General features: G+C 52.4%; 3 protein-coding genes and 1 long non-coding RNA gene across 9 annotated transcripts in view; 3 read left to right on the top strand and 1 right to left on the bottom strand.

Annotated features, from left to right (window-relative positions):
- Positions 1–8875, top strand: part of PXN (paxillin) — a 43080-nt gene extending 34205 nt beyond the window's left edge. For 3 of the 4 annotated variants that reach the window (XM_059876194.1, XM_059876195.1, XM_059876196.1), the window contains 9 exons: positions 628–1488; positions 2512–2787; positions 3024–3317; positions 3968–4069; positions 4328–4498; positions 4601–4774; positions 5313–5394; positions 5499–5647; positions 6657–8875. In XM_059876194.1, the coding sequence (XP_059732177.1) occupies positions 628–1488; positions 2512–2787; positions 3024–3317; positions 3968–4069; positions 4328–4498; positions 4601–4774; positions 5313–5394; positions 5499–5647; positions 6657–6923 (2376 nt within the window). In that variant the 3' untranslated portion in view covers positions 6924–8875. The remainder of the gene's footprint in view (positions 1–627; positions 1489–2511; positions 2788–3023; positions 3318–3967; positions 4070–4327; positions 4499–4600; positions 4775–5312; positions 5395–5498; positions 5648–6656) is intronic. The other variant, XM_024977784.2, reaches the window with a different exon arrangement.
- Positions 8876–11764: 2889 nt separating this feature from the next.
- Positions 11765–15787, top strand: RPLP0 (ribosomal protein lateral stalk subunit P0). The gene is given in 8 exon segments (NM_001012682.1): positions 11765–11776; positions 12025–12126; positions 13081–13256; positions 13355–13442; positions 13580–13726; positions 13833–14018; positions 14837–14977; positions 15556–15787. Coding segments are annotated over 7 exon segments (957 nt in total). The 5' UTR covers positions 11765–11776; positions 12025–12072; the 3' UTR covers positions 15721–15787.
- On the bottom strand, positions 13912–17738 carry LOC101902407 (uncharacterized). Of its 2 annotated transcripts, XR_003030054.2 has the most exons (3): positions 16642–17738; positions 16164–16254; positions 13912–14268 (listed from the first exon to the last, which is right to left on the bottom strand). It is a non-coding gene; the product is annotated as an uncharacterized lncRNA (long non-coding RNA). The 2 variants fall into 2 exon arrangements; XR_003030053.2 differs by lacking the exon at positions 16642–17738 and having other exon boundaries at positions 16164–16634.
- Positions 17042–25981, top strand: part of GCN1 (GCN1 activator of EIF2AK4) — a 55057-nt gene continuing 46117 nt past the window's right edge. For both annotated transcript variants that reach the window (XR_812432.4, XM_002694522.6), the window contains exons 1-4: positions 17042–17077; positions 21971–22073; positions 24920–24983; positions 25477–25608. Coding sequence is in view for 1 of the 2 variants with exons in the window: in XM_002694522.6 (XP_002694568.2) it covers positions 17060–17077; positions 21971–22073; positions 24920–24983; positions 25477–25608 (317 nt within the window). In the remaining variant the exon portion in view is untranslated. The remainder of the gene's footprint in view (positions 17078–21970; positions 22074–24919; positions 24984–25476; positions 25609–25981) is intronic.

Below are 25981 nucleotides of genomic sequence, written 5' to 3'. Positions count from 1 at the left end.
TCCCTTTAGACTCCCTTGAGAAGCTGTGCTGGTTCTCATTGAGCCCCAGGAGCGAGGTTTCGGGGGCATGTAGGAGACCTGGGATCACCAGGGAGAGACAGAGCCGGGAGCTGCCTGCAGCTGCCTGTCTCCTAATCACGTCTGGGCTGACCTCTCCCGGTCCACCCCATTTTAATCTCTTCTCTCTCGTCCCTACTTGGACTAGGAGCCCCACAGGCGTGGGTCAGAGGCTGCTTTCTGCTGCCTGGGTTCTTTTTTTTTTTTCAAAAAAGACAATCTTTATTTGGCTACGCTGGATCCCAGGTGCAACATGTGGGGTCTTCAGTTGCGGCATGTGGGATCTGGCTCCCCCACCAGGAGTCAGACCCGGGCTCCCTGGATGGGGAACGTAGATGGGAACCAGGGAGGTGGAGCCCAGGAAAACCCTTCTAGGGGCTGAGTCTTCTTCCAGAACCAGTTGTTCTGCTTCAGCTTTGCTGCCATCTTGGTCTGGTCAGCGCAGATGGTCTGGTCAGTGTAGCTGGGGCTGTCAGAGCCCTGAGGCCCGGTCTGCCCCCCAGTGTGTGTCCCTCCTCACCTTTCCCGTCTCTCTCCTCCCCCCTGTCTCTTGTCTTTCTCCTCCTCCAGACCAGCTCCTCCTCTGCTGTGGCCTTGAGCTCCTCGGGGCTGCCGCCCGGCTCAGCTCCATCCTCACACCACAGCCTCTCCCCTCCGCCTCCTGCCGGGTCCTCTGGAGGCCTGCCACCCCCTCGGAAGCCCTCCCCTCAAGGCCACAGCCACACCCTGGGCGTCCTCTGCGCCAAGGACAACGTGGCCCCCGGCCAGCTCGATTTGGCTGGCTTTGGGGTGATGCCTGACACCCCCAACTCAAGGTTTCCCTCCACAGAGGGTTGGCCAGGGCTGCTGAGTGTAGAGAGCCAGGCTCACGTTTGGAGGGACCCACCAGACCTGGTTGAGGAGCTCTGCAGGGTGCCTCCTGGCCACATTCTACCCTACCCTGGGGGCACAGGTCCCCAGGATCCTGGGGCCCCCCAAGCGCCATTGGCCAACGCTTTGCACCCGGAAGAGGCGGTGGCTGCCACTTGGCAGGGGCCGTGGGCTCTGGGGGTGCTCAAGCCTGAGCCCCCGCAGGGAGCTGCTCCCAACTTCCAGGAGGTCACCGAGCCGGCCGTCGTGGCCGTGGACCGTCAGGCCGTCTTCCCCGATACCTGGAGCCTCACGGAGGAACGTGGATGTCAGGAGAGGGCAAGGCCAGAGCCAGGGGCGCCGGAGAGCGGCCGCCACACCCCCGTTGAGGACGAGCAGCTAGGTGGAGAGACGCCCCTGGCAGGTGGCCTGGTCAGGCCAGCCCGGGGACCTGAGACCCCCAGGAGGCCAGAGGGCACCACCGAAGTCACCACCGAGGCCAGGATGGACCGGCCAGAACTCCCACGGGCTGTGGCCGTGGACATGCCCAGCACCACGGAGAGGATTTCCACATCTAGCCAGGCAGGCGCGCACTCGCCCAGCTGCTCGGCGTGGCCCCGCCTGGCTGGCTGCATGCAGCCTCCCTGTCTGCGCATGTCTGCTTGGGCAGCCGGTTACAAGAGGCTGCGGCCTGAGACCCCGACGGCCAGCGCTGGGCAGTGGGCTCTGTGGGGCCAGCGGAGCTCCGTGGCCCCCGGAATCTCCTAGTGACAGCCAGCCTCTTGCTCAATGAAGGCTTTTTCCTTTAGATGAGCTTCGCCTGACATCCTGATGGGATGTGTGTGGAATGGTTAAAAGCATGGGCTTTGAAACCAGCAAGAAGTGAATGAATACAAACCACGCTTCCAACTCGCGTGCCCCATGTGACCTTGGGCAACCCCCCCGCCACCAGCCTCAGTCTTCTTATCTTTAAAATGAGGGAAAATAGACCCATTTCCCCCAAGGTTGTCCAAAGGATTAAATGAAACAATGCCTGAAAAGTGCTTCGGAAGAACATAGCACGCCGTCCCCAGTGAGCTGTGGCTGACGTCATGTTATTATCTGCTTTTTGCTTGATTGAAATTTTTAGGCCCTTTTCAAAAGCGACAACAAAATGAAACCAAACTGCTAAAAACAAGTAGGTTATAATCCTTCTTATATAAACGAGGGGAAAAAAAACAACTGGTTAAAGGATATACTGGAAGAAAAGACTATTTTTTTTTGTTTCTATTAAGAAACAAAAAAAAGGAAGGAAAAGTCTCAAGCCCGTTCGAGAATGTCCACTTAACGTTCTTTCACATCATTCTTGTAATAACTCCTTAAAGCCATTGAAAAAAAAAATACCATTACCCCATTTAAAGGATGGAGAAGCTGAGGCCCTGGAAGTTCAGGGTCTTACCCAAGGTCAGGGCCCCCTGCCTCTGCTCTAGCTCTGCTCGGCTCATCTCTGGTGGTTGGGTTCTTCTGCTCTCCCCTCCTGGCACCCCCCCACCCCCACTCCCGAGTGTGGACTGAGCCGCCTCCGCTGACCCCAGAGTGGCCTGTGACAGTGTGCCTCCCCTCTAGATCCGCTCGGTGATCAGGAGGAGCCGGGAGACCGGCCACGCTCACCCCATGTCCCGGGAGCCCTCCCCTCGCCGCCGGCTGGACCCCGCCACCCTAAGCAGAACCCCGTCCCAGGAGCGGCTCATCACCGAGCTGCAGGGTCGGCTGGGCATCCGGCCGGAGGCAGAGGAGGCCACGGGGGCCGCAGGGGCCTCCACTGAGGACTGGCTGACCGAGGGCGTCGTCATCACTGTGCAGCCGCGTGGGAGGCGGGCTGGGGGGCAGCTGGTGGAGAAGGTAGTGAGCAGATGCCCCTGGGCCGGGCCGGGGCGGAAAGGGCCTCTGGTTCTTGCCCATCCCTGGCCAGAGGGCAGGTGGGGTGGGGCGGGCGAGGGGGGCCATCCTGCGTCCTCGCGAGGCCGGCCTCACCCCTGATGCCAAGAGTGAGAGGGCCCTGGGAGCCCCCGCCCGCCGAGCTGCCGTCTCCTCCACCGTCTCCGTGCTCACCTCTGTCCCTCTTCTCTCCCTCCCAGGTCGTCTTCCCTCCCGGCTCTCCTATTCCCCTGCGGAGAACCTTCTCTGTTCTGCCTTCTCCTCTTCCTCCTCCCAGCCCTCTGCTCCAGCACCGCAAAGACGCCTCCTCAGCCAGCAGCTCTCCTCCCCTGCCCAGCCCGCCCACCCCCTGCGGCCCCTCCGGGGTCCAGAGCACTGGGACGGGGCCGCAGGGAGTCGGCGTGCAGGGCCCCGCCCCGTGCGTGGCTGCACCCCGCTCCGTGAGGTCCATAGGCTGCCAGACCGATGAGGATCCGCTCTTCCCCCCGATGCAGGCAGGCCTCCTGGGGCCCAGCCCCACCTGTGCCTGTCCTTATGCTCCAGCGGCGTCCCCACTCTGCGCGCGCACGCACGCGCGCGCACACACACGCACACACACACGCAGCGCTCTGTCCACCCCCAAGATATCATGTCCGTCCTTGCACTTGGCCCTGTGCCTCCACCACAAGGCACCTGCGAGGTACCACAGCCCTGCCTTGGCCTTGGCCTTGACCCTGGACCCTCGCTTCACCCGATGTCCACGCTCACTGCCTCCCCTGAGGTGTCAGCCGCCCCTCGGTCCTGCCCCAGGCTCCCTTTGAGGATGCTGTCCTCAGAAGGAAAACCAAGCCTGTGTCCCCTGCAGCCCCAGGTCTGGTACCTGGCAAGGCCCCCTGGCTCTCTGACCCATCACCCCGCCCCTCAGTCCCGTGCCTTTGGTGGGCTCACCTCTCTCTCCCTCTTCATCTCTCCCTGGGCCCCTCTCTCTCGTGGTGGTTTTTCCGTAGACTTTTTCTCCTGATTTTGGTTACTGCCAGTAGGGGGGGAAAATCCATTCTCTTATCTTATCCTGGAGTCCCTTTTGTGACATGGTCTAGTGACAAGTTTTCTTATTCTTTCTTCTGTAATTAAAATAAAAGCAATCCTTCTCGTTTCCTCCCCTAAGATCCAGGACCTGGAACAGAGAGCAGATGGCGAGCTGTGCTGGGCGGCTGGCTGGCCTCTGAACGGCAGGCAGAGTGGCCCCGAAGGGCAGGACATGGGAGGGGTCAGTGCTGAGGCTGGGGCTGCAGGTCCTGCTTGTGGTGTGTTCCGGGGCCCAGTCAGGCCCACCGTGAGCCCCTGGGACCCCCGGATGCGTTGTGGAGACCGTTCCCACCTGAGGGCTTCCAAGGCCCCTGGAGGGGCTACACTTCCGCCCGCCTCAACCTGTCTGTCCAGGAGGGAGAGACGCCCTCGTGCGGCAGCAAGTCCCCGCCCCCAAGGCCCAGGTGTCCTGACCTGCCCTCTTTCCCTGTCTCTGCAGTTTATGGCCCAGGGGAAGACGGGGAGCAGCTCTCCCCCAGGGGGCCCCCCGAAGCCCGGGAGCCAGCTGGACAGCATGCTGGGGAGCCTGCAGTCTGACCTGAACAAACTGGGGGTCGCCACGGTCGCCAAGGGGGTCTGCGGGGCCTGCAAAAAGCCGATCGCGGGGCAGGTGATGAGGAGGGGTGGGGCATTGCCGGGGGGCATGAGAGGCAGGGTGCCTGGTGCAGGGGCAGGGCCGGGTCCTGAACCGCATCCCCCGCCCCTCCGTCAGGTGGTGACGGCCATGGGCAAGACGTGGCACCCCGAGCACTTCGTCTGCACCCACTGCCAGGAGGAGATCGGCTCCCGGAACTTCTTTGAGCGGGATGGACAGCCCTACTGTGAAAAGGACTATCACAACCTCTTCTCTCCGCGCTGCTACTACTGCAATGGGCCCATTCTGGATGTGAGTGCCCAGGTGCAGGGGTGGGGGCCAGGCAAGGCCCAGAGAGGTCACGCGCAGGCCCGAGCACACACAGCCGGGAAACTGGGATTCACCCTCTAGCCTGAAGCACGGCTGGTCCTAACGCCCATCATGCAGCCATCTCCCACTCCCTTCTGCCGAGGATAGGTGGAGCAGAGTGTGGGCTCCCTCGCTCTTTTGCTGTGAGACTTTAGGGAAATGCCTAGCCTCTCTGGGCCTCCATGTCTACACTTAAAAGATGGGTGGCCCAGTAGAACGTATGACCTCAACTGCCCGTGAGGATTACAGGAGACAGAGCGTGTCTGGCACGTCACGTCCTTTTCAGTAAATCAGAATTCTCAGTGGTGTTCAGAGCACAGCTGGGAGAGACCCCCATCTGGGGAGCGTCAGCTCCTTCCTTGACCGGTGGAGGGGGAGTGGGAAGGACACCCTGGCCTGCGGGTCTCTCTCAGCTGGGGGTGGGGGGAGTCTGTCGCGCACACCAGCCGCTCAGCTGGGGCCGCACGCTTGGCTTTCACAGAAAGTGGTGACAGCCCTCGACCGGACGTGGCACCCTGAGCACTTCTTCTGTGCCCAGTGTGGAGCCTTCTTCGGGCCTGAAGGTACTGAGCCTCGGGAAGGTGGGCTGTGGTGCGGGGGGAGCCCTTGCTGAGTCAGGGTGGCCCCTCCCCGAAGCTTAACCTGCCCCCCAACCCCCGCCCCTCAGGGTTCCACGAGAAAGACGGCAAGGCCTACTGCCGCAAGGATTACTTTGACATGTTTGCGCCCAAGTGTGGCGGCTGCGCCCGGGCCATCCTGGAGAACTACATCTCGGCCCTCAACACCCTCTGGCACCCCGAGTGCTTTGTGTGTCGGGTAAGGAGCCCCGTCGCTTCCTCTGGAGGGGCTGAGAGCGGGCCGTTGCGGGGAGAAGCGGCTACCTCCCTGTGCTTTCTGAAGCTGACTTACAGGGCCTGCTTGAGATTCTTGATGAGGTGGGAAGGCAGGCGGCGCACTCCCTCAAGCACAGTCGGTCCTGGACCAGGGCTTGTGCAGGGGCTGCGAGAAACGAGAGCAAGGCAGACCTATGCAGCCGCCCCTGGGTCAGGCCAGGTCCAGGAGAAGGGGATGTGAGAGTGAAATGAGGTAACAAGCCTTCAGCAGCCTCGGCGGACAATGGAGGATGGTTTCCAGACTGCATTCTGGGGGATGATGGCCCCCAGATGTTATGAGGGTTCCGGCAGGGGTCCCCTGATTATGTAATTTTGGGAAACACTGTTCATTGCAGGACTTCTCAGAGCCTTTAATATACCTGAGTGTGCCTGCGGATCTCTATAAACGGGAATCTAGGATGCGGAGTTTGACCTCAGAACCCTTTTTTTTTGACACCAGGGTTTCTGGGCACATATGCTGCAGTGCCCAGGAGTCAGACCTGTGTTTGAATCCAGGCAGTGCAACTTAGCAGGCTTCCCTGGTGGCTCAGTGGTAGACAGTTTGCCTGCCAATGCAGGAGATGCAGGTTCGAACCCCGGGTCAGGAAGATCCCCTGGAGAAGGAAATGGCACCCTACTCCAGTATTCTTGCCTGGAGAATCCCATGGACAGAGGAGCCTAGCGGGCTACAGTCTGTAAGGTCACAAAAGAGTTAGACATGACTGAGCAACTGAACAGCAAAAACAGCAGCGCAACTTGGCAGCAGCGAGTCGAGGTCATTACCGGGAGAGCTGAGTAAGGGTTTAGCACCACACTCGGCACGTCGAAAACACTTGTCGAGGGGGAATCGTTTGCAGTGTGGCCACCCTGACGGTCCCCTGCCCGTCACCCAGGAGCTGCCTCGGCCCCCAGCCCCCCAGCCTGAACAGCCCCCCGCCCTCCTCTGTCTCCAGGAGTGCTTCACGCCGTTCGTCCACGGCAGCTTCTTCGAGCACGAGGGGCAGCCCTACTGCGAGGCGCATTACCACGAGCGGCGGGGCTCGCTGTGCTCGGGCTGCCAGAAGCCCATCACGGGCCGCTGCATCACCGCCATGGCCAAGAAGTTCCACCCCGAGCACTTCGTCTGCGCCTTCTGCCTCAAGCAGCTCAACAAGGGCACCTTCAAGGAGCAGAACGACAAGCCTTACTGTCAGAACTGCTTCCTCAAGCTCTTCTGCTAGGCGCCCTCGTCCCTCCCCGTGGCCCCTTCCCCGGCCCAGCCTCCTCACTGCTGCTGGGACCCAGAGGCCTCGTCCCGGGGGGGCCGGGGTGGGGGGCAGTGGCGAAGGGGCCAACCCGACTGAAACTGGAACTGCGTCCTCGGCGATGGCGAGAGGACACTGAGGGGTCCTGCCTGCTTCTCTTGTCCCCTGCCAGCGCCGCTGGGCCGCCTTCCTCCTCCCGAGGCTCCCCCAGGCTGCCAGCCCATCACCCTCCCCCGAGGCAGAGGCTGGAGGGTCCCACCTGTGTCCCCACGAGCCCGCCTGGCCAAGCCAGCACCCCACACTGGAGCCATCTCTTACTTGTATTTTGGCAGTGGAGCCGGGGGTGGGGAGGGCAGGCAGGGTCAGACGGGGGCCTCTTTGCATCCTTATCCCCAACCCCAACCTCGTCAGCCTTGTTCTGAGAGTACCGGGGGGGACACAAGCTCCCCCCAGACAATGCCAGCATCCACCCAACCCATCCACCCACCCATCCACCCAAGGGCGGACGTGCCTGCAGGGCCTTGGAAGGTTCCTCACGAGCCTCCTGCCCCTCCCGTCTCCCCAGGCCTGGGCAGCTGCCCCCAACACCTGCCCCCCACCCCCCCCACAACTGCTGTGGTTCTACTGAGAAAGGCCTCTCCAGCAATAATGTTTTCCAGGCACCTCCTCCGTCTCCTGGGGCCGCGTGAGGTGGTGAGTGTCACCCCGTTGCCCGGACACTGTACCGACTTTGATAGTTTTCTACACTGAGGTTTGGATTCATATCGTCTGAATTGCTTTTACTTCTCTATACGAAACTGACTTTGAAGAGATTTTACAGACGACTCCTTTTGTACTCCTCCCCGTGTGCACCGCGGTGGCTGCGGGATACGCAGGGCCTGCCTTGTACTGAAGGCTCGGGGTGGGGAAGCAATTCGTATCTTATTTTTTTCTTAGCACAAGCAGGTGAACGGGGAGCGGCTTTGTTGACTCCCCATCTTTAACTTCATAGCTCTCCGGGACTGTTTTTATAAACTGCTGTATTTCGAACCCCCTTCCTTACTCCCCAGGCCAGCAAGTTCTTCACTGAAACCCACCTGAACGGTGTCTTGCCCTCTGGGGCTGAGAATTCCGAACCTCATCCGTCCTGTTTCTGAGCGGGGAGAGAGGGGGACGTCCACTCTGGGGGTGCCCCTTCCCTGTGTAAGCTGTTAGGAGTGCTCACGCCCCTGTGAACTTTCTGGCCACAAAGAGAACATTATCAGCCTCCCCCCTGCTACTCTGGGGATCCTTTCTTCTGCCTCCTCAGGAAAGATGGGATCTGATTTTGACCGTTAGTCTTGTTGATTCCACTGGGTGCGTCCCTTCCCCAAACTTCCTGCCTTCCCTGGAGACTGGTGGTGGCCCCCCCCCCCCCCCCCCACCGAGGAGAGAGCCCACCCAGGCTGTTGCCTGGGGGCCTGATAGGATTCTGGGCGGAGGGACAAGAACAGCAGGAGGCAACAGGAAGCCCCCTGAGGATGAGACAGGCAGGGCTGGGGTTCTGGGTCAGTGGAACGGGGCCCCAGTGGGGTCTTAAGTGAGGACAAGCCAGACCCACTCCACCAACCTCATCAGAGGCTGGATGTCCTGAGCCTCTCAGGAGGAGAAGGGGGTCCCTCCTTGGAGGCGGGGCTGGGAGCAGCCTGGGTCTGGGGAGCTCGGCCAGGTCCTGCCACAGGTCTGATGTCTCCACTTCTACTCTTAGGCCTTATTGCTCTGTTTACAGTGACCCACCCCAGACCCCTCCCCTAGAGGAGGATCTGGGGCTTCCAGAGGTTCTACCCTCTGGGTGGATGGTTATTTGATGATTTGATTTTTAATTTTTTTTTCCTCTGTAAACTTATAACCTGGCTTTTTCCCATTTTAATTCCTGTGATTTATGCCAATAAAGTTTGCCATTATTTTCACCGGTGTTAGTGCCATTTCTTTGTGGTCCGAGATGAACAGCTCAGCCCCAGAAGAGAGACCAAACCCTCCCCAGACTCACAAGCACCACAGTTTGAGGGTCAGTCACTGCAGTTCACTTACCTGAGGCCAAAGCCCTCATGGGGCACTTGTGGGCCTCCTGGCTTCTTACCCACTGCAATTTGCCATGGGTTGCCTCCCATGGGCACAGGGGTGTGGCCTCCCACTCACAGATGGGAAAGAGGTTCGGAGAGAGCCGATATCCTGTGAACGAGCACAGAGACAGGCTGTGAACCCAGGGCTTGTCTGTGTTCTTACATGTTGACCAGACACACCACCACTGCCCCCTAGTTCTGGCACCATGCCTTGGGTGTAGAACCTTCCTTGTTGCAAGTGGATGTGAGAGTTGGACTATAAAGAAAGCTGAGTGCCGAAGAATTGATGCTTTTGAACTGTGGTGTTGGACAAGACTCTTGAGAGTCCCTTAGACTGCAAGGAGATCCAACCCATCCATCCTAAAGGAAATCAGTCCTGAATATTCATTGGAAGGACTGATGCTGAAGCTGAAACTCCAATACTTTGGCCACCTGATGCAAAGAACTGACTCATTTGAAAAGACCCTGATGCTGGGAAAGATTGAGGGCAGGAGGAGAAAGGGACGACAGAGGATGAGATGGTTGGATGGCATCACCGACTCAATGGACGTGAGTCTGAGTAAACTTTGGGAGTTGGTGATGGACAGGGAGGCCTGGCGTGCTGCAGTCCATGGGGTCACAAAGAGCTGGACACGATTGAGCGACTAAACAGAACTGACTTAATAGTGGAGGATGGGTCTCCACTGCCCCCTGGTGGTCATGTCTGTATTTGCATGCATGCTTTCTCCTTGGCTCTTATCAGAGCCATAACTCCAGTCCTGGGCCTTTGCAAGCTTCCTGGACAGTTTTGTAGCTTTGCAGTCTCCCTGTTGTTTGGAATGGTCCTCCAAAAGCCGCATGTCGATTTCAAGTCTGAACCTTGACCATTTCGCATTGAGCTCAGAAGTGAAAATTACCTTCACCCCTCACCCAAAAATCATATTTCCAGCTCATGTTGGACTTACGTAATTGAACAGGTCCACTTCGTTGTAACTGGCTCACTCAACTGTACTTTATGTTTTCCCATGTCAATAAATAGAGATAGGCATCATTTTTTAATGGCTTCACAGTATTCCATTATATTGATGTATTATAATTAGCGACAATATCATCAGAGGCAGGATGTCCTTGGGAAGTTAATGTGTCAGTATGTATATCCTTGCAAAAGTGCATTTGAAGGAAGACAGCCTTAGGGTTTGGAAGGGACTGTATAGCATAGTGAGACTCATGGGCTTTGAACTTGCTTTTAGGTTTTGGTCCTGAAGCCATCACTTATCAGTTGAGGGACTTGGGTGAATTATTTAACCTCTGTGAATTTCCTTACCAGTAAAATGGTACTAATACTGTATTTCCTTGGGGGTTTGTTGCAAAGATGAACAGCAGTAATGTGCATAAAGTACTTAGTACAATGCTGAGCGTGCAGTAATACCCTGTCACTAAGAAGAGATCTTAGCAGTAATGGACTCCAGCAGTTGTCTATACAGGCTTATCATCAGGAGGCTTGAAAACAATACCAGGGGTTCTAACTTGGTCAAGTTAAAAGGATGGAGTTGGGGAGAATCACCTCTCCCCTTCCCACCCTAGGATCTAAGCTTATTCATTAAAAACATACTTAATGATACAGCACAATAGTTCAAATAAATGTTGAATGAAAGTGTAATAAAATATGTTGACATTAAGTAATCTCCTGCATTCCAGGAACTGTGTTAACACATAACTCACATAATCCTCATGGGGTGTGAATACTATTATCCTCATTTTACAGATAGGGAAAGAGAGGGTCAGGAAGGTGAAATCACTTCCTAAGATGACCAACCTAGCAAGTGACAGAATAAGGATATGAATTCAGGTTATCTGACTGCAAACTCTGCATCCATTCATTCAACAAATGTTTATTATATGCCCATAGGTGCCAGGCTCACGGCAGAGAGAGAGACAAATTATTTTAGTGTGTTACTAGGTGGAAGTGCTACCAAAAAGTTAAACCGGAGGAAGAGGGAAGTGGGAGTGGTTTTGGGGGTAATTTTGAATAGGGCAATCGGGATAGACCTTCAGCAGGTGATCATTGCGCCAAGACGCGATGGAGGTGTGGATATCGGCAGAAAGCCTTCTAGGAAGAGGGACTAGAGAGTGCATGAGCCCTGAAATGGGAGCGTCACCCAGCTGGGAGGAAATGAGTCAGTAGGCAAGTCAGATGATGGGGTGGAGGTGGGGAACAGATCATGTAGGCCATTTACATTTTAGGTTTTTTCTGGGAGGGAAATGGGGAGACTCGAAAGTATTGCGAGCAGGTGAGGAAGTGATCCGACTTAGGTTTAAAGGATCCCTTTGTTTCGATAGGGGGAAGAACAAACTGTAGAGGAGACGAGAGACCATCCTGTTTCTAAAGCATGAGAGTTCTTTCTCAACGTCATACTCTGTAGTTGCGACTTGGCCAGGTGACCAAAGGAAACGTGAACTCAGCTTGTAAATGCTAACTCTACACGGCAGCACCTCCAACCCGGCAGAGGGCAGCAGCTCTGAGAAAGCGCCTCCAGCACACAGCAGTGCCCTCCTTAACTACCGCCTTTAAAAACAGCTTCCTGATGGTTGGAATGGCAGGGATGCCACCCAATGGCTGCCTGCATCTATCCGATTTCTTCAGACAGACGTTGGCTCCAGCCAATAGGCGGGGGGCTCTGCCCGTGGCTTCTGATTGGCTGCTTCGCTCATCTATAAAAGATACCCGCCGGCGCGCGGCCCTCCTCTCGCCAGGCGTCCTCGTGTGAGGTTTGTCCGTCTCGCTGTGTTCTCACCGGCAACTGTGGCGGGAAGGATGGGGTTACTTGGGGGTTCTTTTGGAGGCTCTTGGGGACCGCGGGGTCAGGCCTCCTTGGTTTGGGGGTGCGGCGGTCACAGCCCTGGCTCGGGGCGGCGGGCGCCCGCGCGTGGCCTACTCCGCGTGTGCCTTGGGCTTGGAGCCCGCCGTGCTGTGGGGACGCGTGTCGGGGTGGCTTGAGCTCCTTTTCTCTCCTCAGTGACATCGTCTTTAAACCCTGCGTGGCAATCCCTGACGCACCGCCGTGATGCCCAGGGAAGACAGGGCGACCTGGAAGTCCAACTACTTCCTTAAGATCATCGTAAGTTTGGGGTAGGCCCCAGCCGCCCACCGTGCTGCCTCGGGCCCAGGCACTAATGGGGACAATCAGCTGGCATGTACTGAGGGCCTACTCCTTAGCTACCACATTAGGTCTTTTTAGGCACATTTCATTTAATTTTCACAATTTCCCGAGATCCATGCCCTTCCCCCTCCCAGTGTTGCAGATAAACAGACTCAGGCAGGTGAAGTGGCTCTTAAGGTGAAGAGCATTCAAGCCCAAGCCTGTTGGAAGTTCAAATAGCACTTGTCCTAATTTTCCTGCCTTGTCACCATCTTTAAGAAAGTCTGAGGCGATGAGTGATTCATTATAATGGAGCAAGTTGTTGCCTATTTAGAGCCTGTCAGTCAAGAAACCATGTGAGTTCTTTAATTTAGATGGCCTTGAGTTGGGTCTTCCTGGCCAGAAATGTTAATCACGCTGCTCTTCAAGCCATAGGATACGTTGTGGAATTTAGTTCTTTGCGTTCTTCCTCATTTATCATGCAGGTTTTCAGTTTAACAAAAAACTTTGTAAAATGATTATATACACACAGCCTAGGTCCTACAAGTTACTATTTCGTTGTACTTCCTTTATGTTGTATTTTGATTGCTGTAAATCTGACTTGGAACAGTAATTTTTTTTTTCTGTTAAGGCAGTCATTTAGTGAATCAAACATGCCTCATAATTGGGGAAAGAGCAAAAGTTATAATTAAGTTTTTTTTTTATTTACCGTATAAACAGTTACCATTTATACTCAACAAGCCAGTCTTTGACAAAACTGGTGTTAACTCAGGTGGCCGATAGGCGGAGGAACTGTCCCAATCTCTGTCATTTCAAAAGCTTAGAGGAAAGGGTCAGTGAGATGGAAGCTGGTGATTGCGGGATTTGGTTTCTCTTAACCTTTTCCCTCTTTCCTCCTGTGAAACACTGCTTGTTTTTGGCTTGTTTCTGTAGCAACTTCTGGATGATTATCCAAAATGCTTCATTGTGGGAGCAGACAACGTGGGCTCCAAGCAGATGCAGCAGATCCGCATGTCCCTCCGCGGGAAGGCTGTGGTGCTGATGGGCAAGAACACGATGATGCGCAAGGCCATCCGAGGGCATCTGGAAAACAACCCGGCTCTGGAGAAGTCAGTGTCTTTATCCTCTCTTCTCAGTGTCCTCCTCCCTCTTCTTGGAGAGGAATGGTGTTAAAAAGTGACCTTCTCCTGTAAACTTCTCTTCGCAGACTGTTGCCTCACATCCGGGGGAATGTGGGCTTCGTGTTCACCAAGGAGGACCTCACTGAGATCAGGGACATGCTGCTGGCCAACAAGGTAAGGGAGAATCAGGTTGACTGGAGAGACCTTATCATTAATTTGGCTCCTGAAAAGCAACAAAACTGACTGATCTCAGGTTGTGTCTGGAGAGAAGACATCTCACTGTTCACATTTTTTTTCCCCCATTTTCTCAGGTGCCAGCTGCCGCCCGTGCTGGTGCCATAGCGCCGTGTGAAGTCACTGTGCCAGCACAGAACACTGGTCTGGGGCCCGAGAAGACCTCCTTCTTCCAGGCTTTAGGCATCACCACGAAGATCTCCAGGGGCACAATTGAAATCCTGGTGAGTGGACCTGGCTTGCCAGTGCTAGCTGGGCCAGCGGTGGGGACTCGGTGGCCTTGGACTTGCCGGACATCCAGGGGTTAACTGCCAACTCCTTGTTCTTCAGAGTGATGTGCAGCTGATTAAGACAGGAGACAAAGTGGGCGCCAGCGAAGCCACGCTGCTGAACATGCTGAACATCTCCCCCTTCTCCTTCGGGCTGGTCATCCAGCAGGTGTTTGACAATGGCAGCATCTACAACCCTGAAGTGCTTGACATCACAGAGGAAACTCTGCATTCCCGCTTCCTGGAGGTACCCGAGGGCCCATTCCAGGCTCTTCCCTTCTCATTAATAGTTGAGAGCGCGTCTGGCTTCAGCTGGATCTTAAAAGTGCAGCTGACTAGCAGTTTAATAACCAGGAACAGTTGTTTAATCTGTATCTCAGTTTCCTCATCCTTAAAACAGCAATGACAATATAGGATCGTTGAAGGAGCTAATGAATTAATGAGTGTAAGGCCTTGGAACTGTGCTGGGTACACAGTAAGGGCTGTCATTTTAGGGCCTGCAATAAGATGTGAGATTTTGAGTGTCAGTGAGTCAAAAGAGGGATAAGGAAAATGAGGTAATTAATATACAAGTGTTGCCAAGTACCCTACTATCTTGGGAGAAAGGCTCTCTCAGTCCATCCTTAGTCTTGTTTTGCCACTAATACACTCTCTTAACAAAGTGATGCAATATATAATTCCTGTTTTTTTGGACAGATAGACAATTGTAATTACATATACTCTTAACTCTGGTTACTTTTGGAAATCTCAGTAGTGGATGAAATTCACACCTGGAACTAACGTTTTTCTCAGAGTGCCGTGACTATATATTTTTACAAAACGGTGGCTTTTGAAGTAAATACCATCGTTATGGTATAGGGAAAACCCTTGTCGAGAATAAGGGCAAAAAGCATTTGTAAATTAAACTGGTTCTGAATTTCACTGCCAGAAGCATTTGGTGTGAGGTGAAGTGTCCCTGTGTGAGACTGAGGTACTGAGCAAATCCTGTGTGCTTTTGAGCTCCGCTTCATTGTCTCTTAAGATGTCACGCCTGAAGAGCTAAAGGAATGTTTCCTCCTTCCACAGGGCGTCCGCAATGTTGCCAGCGTGTGCCTGCAGATTGGTTACCCAACCGTCGCATCTGTACCCCATTCTATCATCAATGGGTACAAGCGCGTCCTGGCTTTGTCTGTGGAGACTGATTACACCTTCCCACTTGCTGAAAAGGTACAAAGAACCCACCGGGACCACAGCAAGAATCTAGTTGTGCTTCCATCATGGATACCAAAATCCATGCTCAAGTCTGTCATATAATAAAATGGTGTTAGTTAGGTTACATCATTTCTAGGTTACTTAGAATACCTAATCCAGTTTGAATGTTATGTAAGTGTTTATAAATACAATGTAACTTGAGTGTAAATAATTGCTACAATACAGCAAATTCAGTTCTGGAAATCCACCCCCCCTTTTTTTTTTTGAGTTTTGATCCACAGTTGGTTCAGTCTTTTAAGTGTGAAACCTTTGGCTACAGAGCGCCAATTGTCTACTTGAAGTTGGGAGGCAGGGGAGATGTGTTCTTGATTTTAGAAATTACGAGATTTAAAGCAGGGATAGTTTAATGGGTAAGAGCTGGGCCTGAGTTCACCAGGCTTATACCCAAGCTGTCCTGCCTGGTTACTTGAGAGGAAGGCTTCACTGACATGGAAGTGGGCCCTTAAACCCAGATCTCTGCAGAGGCAGAAGGGTTGTGGGTAGTAGGGGTGCTACCATGACCCTTTTGACCGTGAACTTTGCCCTTGCTCTAGGTCAAGGCCTTCTTGGCTGATCCATCTGCCTTTGTGGCTGCTGCCCCTGTGGCTGCTGCCCCCACTGCTGCCCCTGCTGCCACCACCGCAGCCCCAGCCAAGGTTGAAGCAAAGGAGGAGTCGGAGGAGTCGGACGAGGATATGGGATTCGGTCTTTTTGACTAATCACTAAAAAGCAGCCAACTAGGCCAGCATTATTTGTGAAATGAGAAAATAAAGGCTTACTTCTCTTACGAGTCTCTGAGCTTCTCATTTTGTGCGTTTGAAGGTTATATAGTGCTGTATGCTAGAAACCAAAGGCATGGTAAAATCAGCTTGATTTGAAATTGACATTTGGGTGTCCTCTTTCAAAGTGACACATTGCTCTCCTAGCATCCTATACTTTGTCTCTACCCAGCGTTAACTATATTTGTTAAACTGAAATTTGTCTCCATGACCATCAGGCCACAAGCCTGGGTCACTCAATTTAAGTAGGCTTAGTGTCATACTGAGTTAAGCTGTGTGCTGCCAGGGGTGTTTCAGACTGGGTGGTGCTCCAATTTAGTGGCCACTGTTATTTAAGGAGAGAAAATGTCCTGTAGGTGTTGGGAATCATACATATCACTTACCCTGTACTGGGTCATGAGGTAAGTGCTGGTTGTATCCAGGTCTCAGAAGTGCAAAGGGGCTTCCCAGGTGGCTCAGCAGTAAAGAATCTGCCTGCAACCCAGCAGACTCGGTTTGAATCCCTAGGTCTGGGAGGAGGAAATGACAACCCATTCCCTTATTGCCTGGAAAGTCCCATGGACAGGAGCCTGACCTGCTACTAGTCCATCTACCTGCAAAGAGTTGCTTAGCTGCTGAGCATGCACACACACACAAGTTTGAAAGCCATTGCTAATATCATAGACAAGGACTGATGTGTGCAGATCATATTTAGGTAGAGTTGTCAGGTTTGCATACAGAATAAAATTTAGCCCCAGCCTCCTACCCTGTGGCCTTGTTTTAAGGAGTTGCCCTTGGGCAGCTTCCTCCCTCAGCTCCAGAATCTTCTAACATTGGTGCTGGGGTACAAACAACGGGATAAGACACGACTTGGCTGCCTACCTGTTACTGAGTTCAGCCGCTGTCATCAAGGGAACCCCTCTAGCAAACAAGTAGGCCACACTTATGTAAAACTGTCTTCACACAGGAGAGGCCCACGTGGGGGTACCTGGGCCGGACCTGCCTGCGCACACGTGGGTCGGAGCTGTAGGGACCCTCGTCTTCCACGAGGCTGGACTGAGAAGGGCCCTGGGACCCGGGGGTCAAAAATCACGCCCTTGGCAGGCCTTGATAGTCCCCGGTATCCCTCAGATAACCCACTCAGGCAGCCTGAGTCAAAGCCCGGCCTGCGGCGACCGCCGTCCCGCCCGGGGGCGCCAGGCCCCGGGCCCGGGCCGGCTCCCGGCCTCGCCCTGCCGCGTGGGCTCGCGCTGTGACCCGGAAGCGCTCCGGAAGCGGTTCCGGAGTCAGCGCCGGCAGGATGGCGGCGGACACGCAGGTAAGGCGGGCGACTGCGAGGCCAACGCGGTCAGCGACTGGGCGCGAACGGCGGCGGTCTGGTCGGACCGCTAGTGCAGCTGCCGTAGAGGGTTATGGGGCGGCGGCTGCGGAGGGCGCGGTCCTGGGGGCGCTTCGGGCCAACCCCTCACGGACCGGGTTCGCCCTGGTTCCCCGCCCGGCCGGCGCAGACTGGCCGTGGGCTCGACGAGTCGGACTCCGGCCTCGGCTTCGGCGGACCCTTCTTGATCCTGAAGTTGCCACAGTTACCCTTTCAGAGTCTGCTCCATTTTTCCGAAGCCCTCCAGCATGAACCTCGGCCAGCGCCAACTATGCCTTAAAACTTTATATTCAGCATATATTTCTCGGACATCTACTACGTTCAGGGACTTAAAGCATAGTGTTTGGATTCGTACGGATCTTAGTTTGAGTGCTAGTTGATCAGTTTCTCTAAGACGCTGGGCAAGTTTCTTAATCCTGTCAAGTCTCGGTTTTTTCATCCATACAATGGAGCTAAACTAATACCTGTCTCGTAGGGTCGTTGTGAGGAATCAATGAAATAAAGTAGGGCTTCATGTAAGTTGGTGGTTATTATTAGGTCCAGCGTTAGATAAAAGAGCTGTCACAACTTGGGAAGAGTCTTGTCACCTTGAGTGTTGTGGGGGTGGGGGGGGGGGACTTTTTTCCTCCACCCCAGCCTCCTTTGTAGCTGTGAGTGTTTTAGAGAGAAAAGACAATATTATGGGAAATGAAACAGGTCTCTAAAGGACAGCTTGGCTCACTTGGGTGTCGGGGTGAGGAGATTTATTGATTTTGATATGAAGGCCCTGAAGCCAGAGAGTGAGCCCTTAATTTCATTATTCAGAATGTGTGTATTGTGAGTTTCCTGTGCAAGGAAGGGACTGGTAATTTGTTCAGTTTATTGTGATGGATCCTGGAAAGAAAGGGGTATTTTGAAAGGGTTGGGAGAATACATGCTGAATGTGTAACATTAAAACTCAAATGAAAAAAGCAAACACTTCTTGGGACTTACCTGGTGCTCCAGTGGTTAAATACGCCTGCCAGTGCAGGGAACACGGGTTCAGCCCCTGGTCCAGGAACTAAGATCCCTCATGCTACCGGGGAACTGAGCCTGGGCACCCCCTGTGCCACAACTAAGACCTGACACAGCCCAAATAAATAAATATTAAAAAAAAAAATCTCTAGTGCTGTGTTGTTCAGTATAGTAGCCAGTTAATTAATAGCCAACTACTTAGGTTAGTTAAAATTAAGTGAAATTAAAAATTCAGTTCTAAGGTTGCACTAGCCACATTTCAGTGCCTGGGTAGCTGTATGTGGCTGGTGACTGATGCATTGTACAGCGCAAAAGAACATTTCCATCAGCACAGAAAGTGCTTCTGGACAGTGTTACCCTAGAGAGAAACCTGTGAACTTTTTAAGCTCTTTGCATCTGATCTCAACCAACAAATGACTTCTCTGAAGAATCTTAGTGTGCTCTTCTTCACTTTTGTTCTGACAGGGTCCCAGGTGGGTGACATTCATTTTCTGATTAAGAAAAAGAGCCTTGTACCTGAAATGCCCTTTAATCTTTCGGGGAGAAACTGTAGCCAGGGACTTACCATTAGCATGGAAAAACAGCTATGTGGGAATTTCAGGTAGAGGGTGTATTATATATATAAAGAAGCATCTCAATTTGCTATCCTCTAGCCTTACTGAAACTAGTAAAAAGTTAAAAAAAAAAAATTGAGAGAATGGGGAGCAGACAACAGCAGCAAACTTTGGGAAGCTAGAAAGTGAGGAGTGGTAAAGGATCCTAAGCCAGCAGTTCGGAAAGCTGAGAACCAACCTGATTTACATTGTAGAATCTCTGATAGCTGGGAATTGGTGGCAGCTGCTAACCCCTGGATGTGAGGGTGAGTGGGGAGGGGTTAAGTTAGGAGGATTGGTTGAAAGCCCTGTTTACATGCCTTCAGAACCCCAGCTTTCTTTCTCCATCTTGGCAAAAGGCTGGAAGTTTTCCTCTCTGGAGAGTGTAAAACAGGACCACACAAAAGTGTAGGAGGTCCAATATCCAAGGAAATCATCAACAGAATAATTCAAGATGCTTTCCCTGAACCGAAGCATGTGTTTTCAAATCAAAAATGGTCAGCACAATGGATGAAAGCAGACTCATGACAGAGCACATTAATGTGAAATTCAGTTTTTCTATTTTTTTAAAAATATTTTCTTTCTTCTTTATATTTATTTTATTTACGGCTGCATCGGGTCTTATTTGCGGCATGTGGGATCTTTTCGTTGTGGCGCATGGGCTTTCTAGTTGAGGTGCGTGGGCTTAGTTGCCTGCTTTGGAAGGCGGATTCTGGACCTCCGGGAAAGTCCCAACCTGAAATTTTTTTTTTTTTTTTCCCAACCTGAAATTTTAAAACCTTGGATACAAAAAGATCTTAGAAATTTCTGGGGGGAAAAATCAGATCTCAGACAAAGGATCGAGAATCAGAATGGCATGAAGGTTTCCAACAATACTGAATGCTAGAACTCAGTGGAGAAAAGTCTTCAGTATTCTGAAGGAAAATTTCAATCTAGCATTCTGTATTCAGGCAAACTTCAGGTAGGAGGTCAGAACATTTTCAAACCTGCAAGGACTTCACAAGTTGGAGTGTGTGGTTCACCCAGACACACAAAAAGAGTACATACTCAGGGTGATAAACCACATCCCAGCTGTAGCGATCACAGACCAGATCAGGACAGCTCAGAAAACTGGGAGAGACCTCTTCTGGAAGGTGGAATTTGGTCAGACTGCATGATCTGCGTCAATGTATTGAGATTTAGACACGGGGGAAACTGTGGGATTGAATGGTTAATTAGAACAGATAAAACAAGGCAGACTGAGAGTGTAGAGAATGAAGGACTCATTATTCAACTCCAGGGTTAATTTTAAAAAGCTGTGTAGGAGAGCAAACGTGGTTCATTAAACGGAAGTTGAATGCCAGTTGCGTGTAATGTAAACACGGAATTACTGAACTAACGTATATTAGGAAACGTGAGGAATTATTACCGAAATAATCAGTCAGAGTTGGTGAAAGAGATTGTGTTTGTGTGTGAGGGCATGGGACTGGTTTTTAGAGCAAACCTCCCAGAACTTTTTGACTCTTTAATTATATGCATGAATGACTATAGGAGCAAAAGACAGTAAACAGATCCTTTATGTAGAAGATGGAGTTTTGCACATGATTTTATTCATTGCTGATAGAATTGTGGCAAAGGTTTAACTATAAGAGGAACTCAGCATTATTTTACTTCTCTATGCACCCTTAAGTCTTACTCTTTTAATAAGGCCTTTCTGTCAAATACCCTCAAAAGAAAAAGAGGGCAGGAGTTGATCACTTGGGTCTTACTATGCCCTGCTCTACTGCTCATATCCATGACCTGCCTGCTTTGTAGCCTGTAGAACAGAGGTCCCCACCCTCGGGTGTCTAATGCCTGATGGTCTGAGGTGGAGCTGATGTTGTAACCATAGAAATAAAGTGCACAGTAAGTGTAATGTGCGCAAATCATCCCCAAACCATTCCCCCTGCTCCCCAGTCCATGGAAAAATTGTCTTCCACAAAACCAGTCTCGGGTGCCAGAAACGTTGGGGAACACCGCTGTGGAATATTGTTCAGGAGCAGATTTTCAGGAGTATTGGCAAACCGCCCCTTTTCCAGGTCTTACGCTGTGTCTCTGTGCAAGGGAGGCAGTTGTAACATGGATGGCGGTTGATAGCCAAGGACTGCTCGCGTCAGTTTCTACACTTGCTGGTTTCAGGTTTAGTTTCAGAAATGCAGGTGCTGCGGCTCTCGACTCCAGTCTGAGCAGTGGCTTCCCCTCTGGGAGTCGATTTCTTCATCACCTGAAAAGTGGGGAATACGATGCCTGTTTAGTTAGTTAGGCCTGCTGGTTAGTAGTAGCTGATTTTGTGCTCGGGGTGAGAGTAATGCTCTACATGCACTCTCTCATTTATTCCCCATAACAGTCATGAGGTAGGTGCTGTTTTCTACATTGAATCGATGGGGAACCTGAAGATCAAGCAGATGACATAATTTGACTGAGTTTCCACAGCCGGTAGGAGGCTGAACTGGGATTCAGTTTCTTAAATGTTTTACCCTTTAGCCAACTGTGCTTATGACTTGTCAGGATATTCCTCGTTACAGGAGGCTTATAAGAGATAATATAAAGGGGACATACCGGGCACATAGTCGGCCCTCCCTAAATTTTCCTTAGTTTGGAAAGGATGTTTTTTCTTTCTTTTTAAAAAAATACTTCCTTACTTATTTGGCTGAGCTGAGTCTTGGTTGGGCATGCAAATGCTTAGTTGTGGCATTTGGGCTCTAGTTCCCTGACCAGGGATCGAACCCAGGGCCCCTGCATTGGGAGCGTGGAGTCTTAGCCACAGGACCACGAGGGAAGTCCCAGAAAGGATGTTTTCTATCTTGAGGTTTTTGCCTTAAGCCTTGCCTCTTTTTGTCCAAAGTTTAACTGAGTGGCTGACCGGTTGGGTTAAAAGCACTACATCTCAGCTGGGGGTGATTTTGTCCCCCAGGAGGGGCCTGACAATGTCTGGAAGCAGTTGGGGTTGCCTCAGCTGTGGTGGGAGGGTGGTATGCTGCTACCGGTGTCCAGTGGGTAGAGGCCAGGAGCACTGCCCAAGATCCTGCCGGGTGTAAAGGCAGCCCCCACAGTCAAGAATGATCAGGAGTGGAAGTTGGTCCCCAAAGTGGAGACTGAGAAGACCTGGGTTGGAGGGAGCCTCTCTGAGCCCTGCACGACCCTCCCCCAGCACGCCCTCCCTCTCCCTCCCCGCTGACGTTTTGTAGTCTGACTGGTGGCATTTTCTCCGTGGGCTTGGTCTTTGCAGGTTTCTGAGACACTAAAGCGTTTTGCAGGGAAGGTGACGACAGCCAGTGTGAAGGAACGGAGAGAAATCCTCAGTGAGCTGGGGAAATGTGTTGCCGGAAAAGGTATTTATTTTCACATCACTGATTTCATTTCAGACTAAATTGGGCTCTCTGTTTAGAACCATGGCCTTCTTTTCCTCGCTTCCAGCAACTTCTGTCTTCACTGTCTATATTTGCTTGTTATAAATGTGCACTGAAACAGTTGGGTTGGTGGAAAGTTTATCCTTCTAGGTGCCAAAGCTTTTAACAGTTTTAACCATTTTGACTGGAAATAGTTGTAATGGATGCCAATAGTTTTTCTTAAGTAATTTATTAGATGCAAAAACTTTTTTTTTATTTTTTTTATTTTACAAAAACTTTTTTTGTTTAATGACTGGAGGCACTGTTTTTGCCAGCGTTTCATGAAAGTCAGCAAGATCGTAACTAGTGATTGGGTAGTGAAGGATTCCAAGATCATCTAAGTTTGGGAGATGTCACCTTTTAATCCAGTGTTTCCTTGAACCTCTTTTTTGCTGAAAACCTATTCAGTCTGGGCAGCACATTTTGGGAAATGCTGAGCACATGTAGTTATTCTGATTCTGTACCATAACTGAGGGCTCTTACGGCAAACTATGGGGGTGTGTATAAGACTAGTTTGCCTTCAACCAATAAATCTTCATTAGTTGGTTTTTTATCTTTTAATTTTGTATTGGGGTATAGCTCATTAACAATGCTGTGATAGTTTTAGGTGAGCATTAAAGGGACTCAGCCATCCATATATACGTGTCCATTCTCCCCAGAACTCCCCTCCGATTCAAGCCGCCACATAAAATTGAGCAGCATTCCCTGTGCTATAAAATCCTCGTTAGTTTTTGAGTTTCCTTTTGGTGTGTTTTTCCTATGCAGTGTTGGTTCTCAAAATGTGGTCCCCAGACCAGCAATATCAGCATCGCCTAAGAACTTGTTTGAGATACAGAATCTCAGCTCCACCCCCAGAGACGCAGATTCATGAACACTCTGGGGATAGAGCCCAGCACCTGTGTTTTAACAAGCTCCCCAGCTGATTCCCATGTTTGCTGCAGTTTGAGAACTGTGGTGGCATAGAGTTGGGTCTCCGATTCTGTCAGCTTTCACTTCTTGTTAGGAAAGAGCCTTCTTCCACTGTCTGACCCACACTCTGATTTGCTGCTGTGATCTGTTGTCGCCTGGTTACATACCCAAGCTTGTTAAAGTTGTGTGTAAGTAAATTGCTGTTCGTGAACTTCTGAGAGATTCTGCTGTGTATCAGAGCTTTGGTGCATGAGTTTATGGCACCTTCAGAAGTCCTTCTGGTCATTTCTCAGCAGGGTTCTAGTTAAAGAAGGCTGCCACATGACAGACGCTGGCTGTCCACCCTAACCCTAGTGGCTGACTCCGTGCTAAGTAACTGCCGAGTGCCACCCTTTCCCCCCAGTTTGTGGAGTAAGGAGTTCGACAAGTGTGAGTGAAGTTTATGAACTACTCAGGCCTTCCAGGGTGATTTTACTCCCCAGTCACCCTGAAATTCTACAGTTCAGGGCGAATCATATTTGTAAAATGTTTGCTTGCCTTTGATGTGCAGGTCGTTTGGGGGAAGCGAACTCCTCACATGAAATAGTTCTCAATTTCCTCATTTTCGGAGTCTGTGGAGCCATTGTGTAGTGATAGTTATTCTGGCCTCTCCTTGTGTTAGGGTCCCAGGTCCCCAGGTGGGTTCATCCAAGGCGGGGCAGGGAGCTGGAAGGCCTCTTTAGAGGCCGTCAAACCCTGAAGGCGGGTGCCCAGCCTGGCTCAGCCCGAGCCTGGCCTCACAGCCTCTGGTGCTCTGCTCAGTCCTGCCTCGCTGAACCTGGAGCCTGAGGCTAGCGAGGCAGGTTTGCTGGGCCTGGCCTTGCCAGTCACAGGCCCTCAGTTCAGTCGGAGGTGATGGGTTCTGTGTTCTGGCCATGGCTCTGCTGCCTCCAGACTGTGGGACCCGCCCGGTCCAGGTTCCTTCAGCTGTGAGCCTGCCTCCTTGCATTGAGTGTGGAGATAGTAAGGCCGTGCTTCCCTCACAGGGTGAGAGTATGGAGGGAATGCGAACATGTAGGGATAGTGCCTGGCTCTTAACAGCCCTGGTATCTGTTAGCAGTTACTAACTGCTTTTCTCCTCTGCTGTGCTTAGTCGCTCGGTCATGTCTGACTCTTTGCGACCCATTGGACTGTCACCCCCCCAGGCTCCTCTGTCCATGGGATTTTTCTGGGAAGAATACTGGAGTGAGTTGCCATTTCCTTCTCCAGGGGATCTTCCCAACCCAGAGATCAAACCCGCTTCTCCTGTGTCTTCTGCATTGCAGGCAGATTTTTTATCTGCTGAACCGTTGGGGAAGCTCTTAGCCACAACCTGTTCCTGGCCCCAGTCACTCTTTTCCTCAGTTACAGAGACATTCTCAAATCAGGTGGGCCAGTGCCAGGCTTAGGGCTCTGGGGAGCTGGGTCCATGCTCCTCCTCCTCCATCGGCCCCCATCCCTCAGGGGCCCGGGCGAGCCCTTCGTGAGCCTCCTGCCCGCTGGTCTGTCTGACACTCAGCTTCCCTTTCCCCCATCAGACCCTACTCCCTTCATCCTTGGGCTTCAGCCCGGTCTGCAGAGCCATCACAGGTTGGCTCTCCGTTACTGACCACTGTTGTTCCACCAGCTTCCCTTTCTCTCAACTGGCCTGCTTAGTTTTCCGTGCCTTGGTTTTTTCTTCTTAAAAACTGGCTCAGTCGCAGTACCCACCTTACGAGAACTGAGTTAGTGTCTCAAGCGCTTAGAGCAGGGCCTGTGCCTCGTGAGCTCCGATTCAGTGTTGGGTGTTGTTATTTCTGGGCCAATGCCCAGGAAGCGTCGATAGTGCTTATTGACTAACCTCTGTGAATCTCTGGTTTTAGATCTGCCGGAGGGAGCTGTGAAAGGCCTCTGCAAACTCTTCTGCTTGACCCTGCATCGATACAGGCGAGTCCCAGCTAAAAGCCTGGTGTCCAGACCACTTTGTGCAGAGAGGTAGTAGAGGGCAGTGGTTAGAGCCCAGGCTTTGGAGCCAGACTGCCTGTGTCCTGAGCAAGTTACGGAAGCTCTGTGTGCCCCAGTTTCCTCCTCTGTGGACTAGGGATCGTGCCTCCGTGGTGGTTCGTGTGAAGTTCTCGCTCGCTCTGTGCGCTCTCACTGGTGCGTGTAAAGGCACCAGGGCTCATCTGAGCCCTGTAGTAAGTGTTCTATAAATGTAGGTGGTGCCCGTACAGCCTTAAGGCTCCTTGCCCTTTGTTAGGTGCTTCTAGAACTCTGGGATGAGGTAGATTTATCCAGTTACTTCCAAATTGCCTCATCTGTGATGCGCTGAAATACAGTGCAATGTTGTTTTCCTGGAAAGACGGGGCTTGGCCGAAGCCCCCCGCCCACCCCCTGCCCTGGGTCCACGTGTTCACCTTGGCCTTTGCCCCTCCCCCAGGGATGCAGCCTCACGCCGGGCCCTGCAGGCAGCCATCCAGCAGCTGGCTGAGGCCCAGCCTGAAGCCACTGCCAAGAACCTTCTGCACTCTCTGCAGTCCTCGGGCATCGGCTCCAAAGCGGGTGTCCCCAGGTAAGAGGGGAAGCTGGTGGCGCCTGAGGCTCCGGAGTCCTCGGGGGGAGCCCATGCAGACCAGCCGGGGTGGCCACGCCCGCCCCTTTGCCCTGTGCAGCCCTGGGGGGCGCTGGTGGTCTGCCTTCTGGATGGAGAGAGATGGAGAGAGAAGCCAGGATGTCAGGCCCAGCAGAGAGACTGCTTTCCTGGGGAACAGGGTTGGGAAACTAGGGGCAGCAAGGCCATTTTAAGGAGAAACCAAATGCTTCCCCTCCCAACCCGTCCTCCCTGCCCTAAAGGTGGGAAACCATCCTTCAGATGTTATAGTTGTGAGTGCTGAGAGGCAGGGGCTCGGCACTCCTTGTCCTGAGTTGTCACAGGTGGTTTGTGG

The sequence above is a fragment of the Bos taurus genome, chromosome 17, assembly GCF_002263795.3.
Source record: "Bos taurus isolate L1 Dominette 01449 registration number 42190680 breed Hereford chromosome 17, ARS-UCD2.0, whole genome shotgun sequence".
Taxonomy (NCBI): domain Eukaryota; kingdom Metazoa; phylum Chordata; class Mammalia; order Artiodactyla; family Bovidae; genus Bos; species Bos taurus.
Note: the sequence above shows the minus strand (reverse complement) of the source record. Positions and strands in the feature narration are given on the sequence as shown.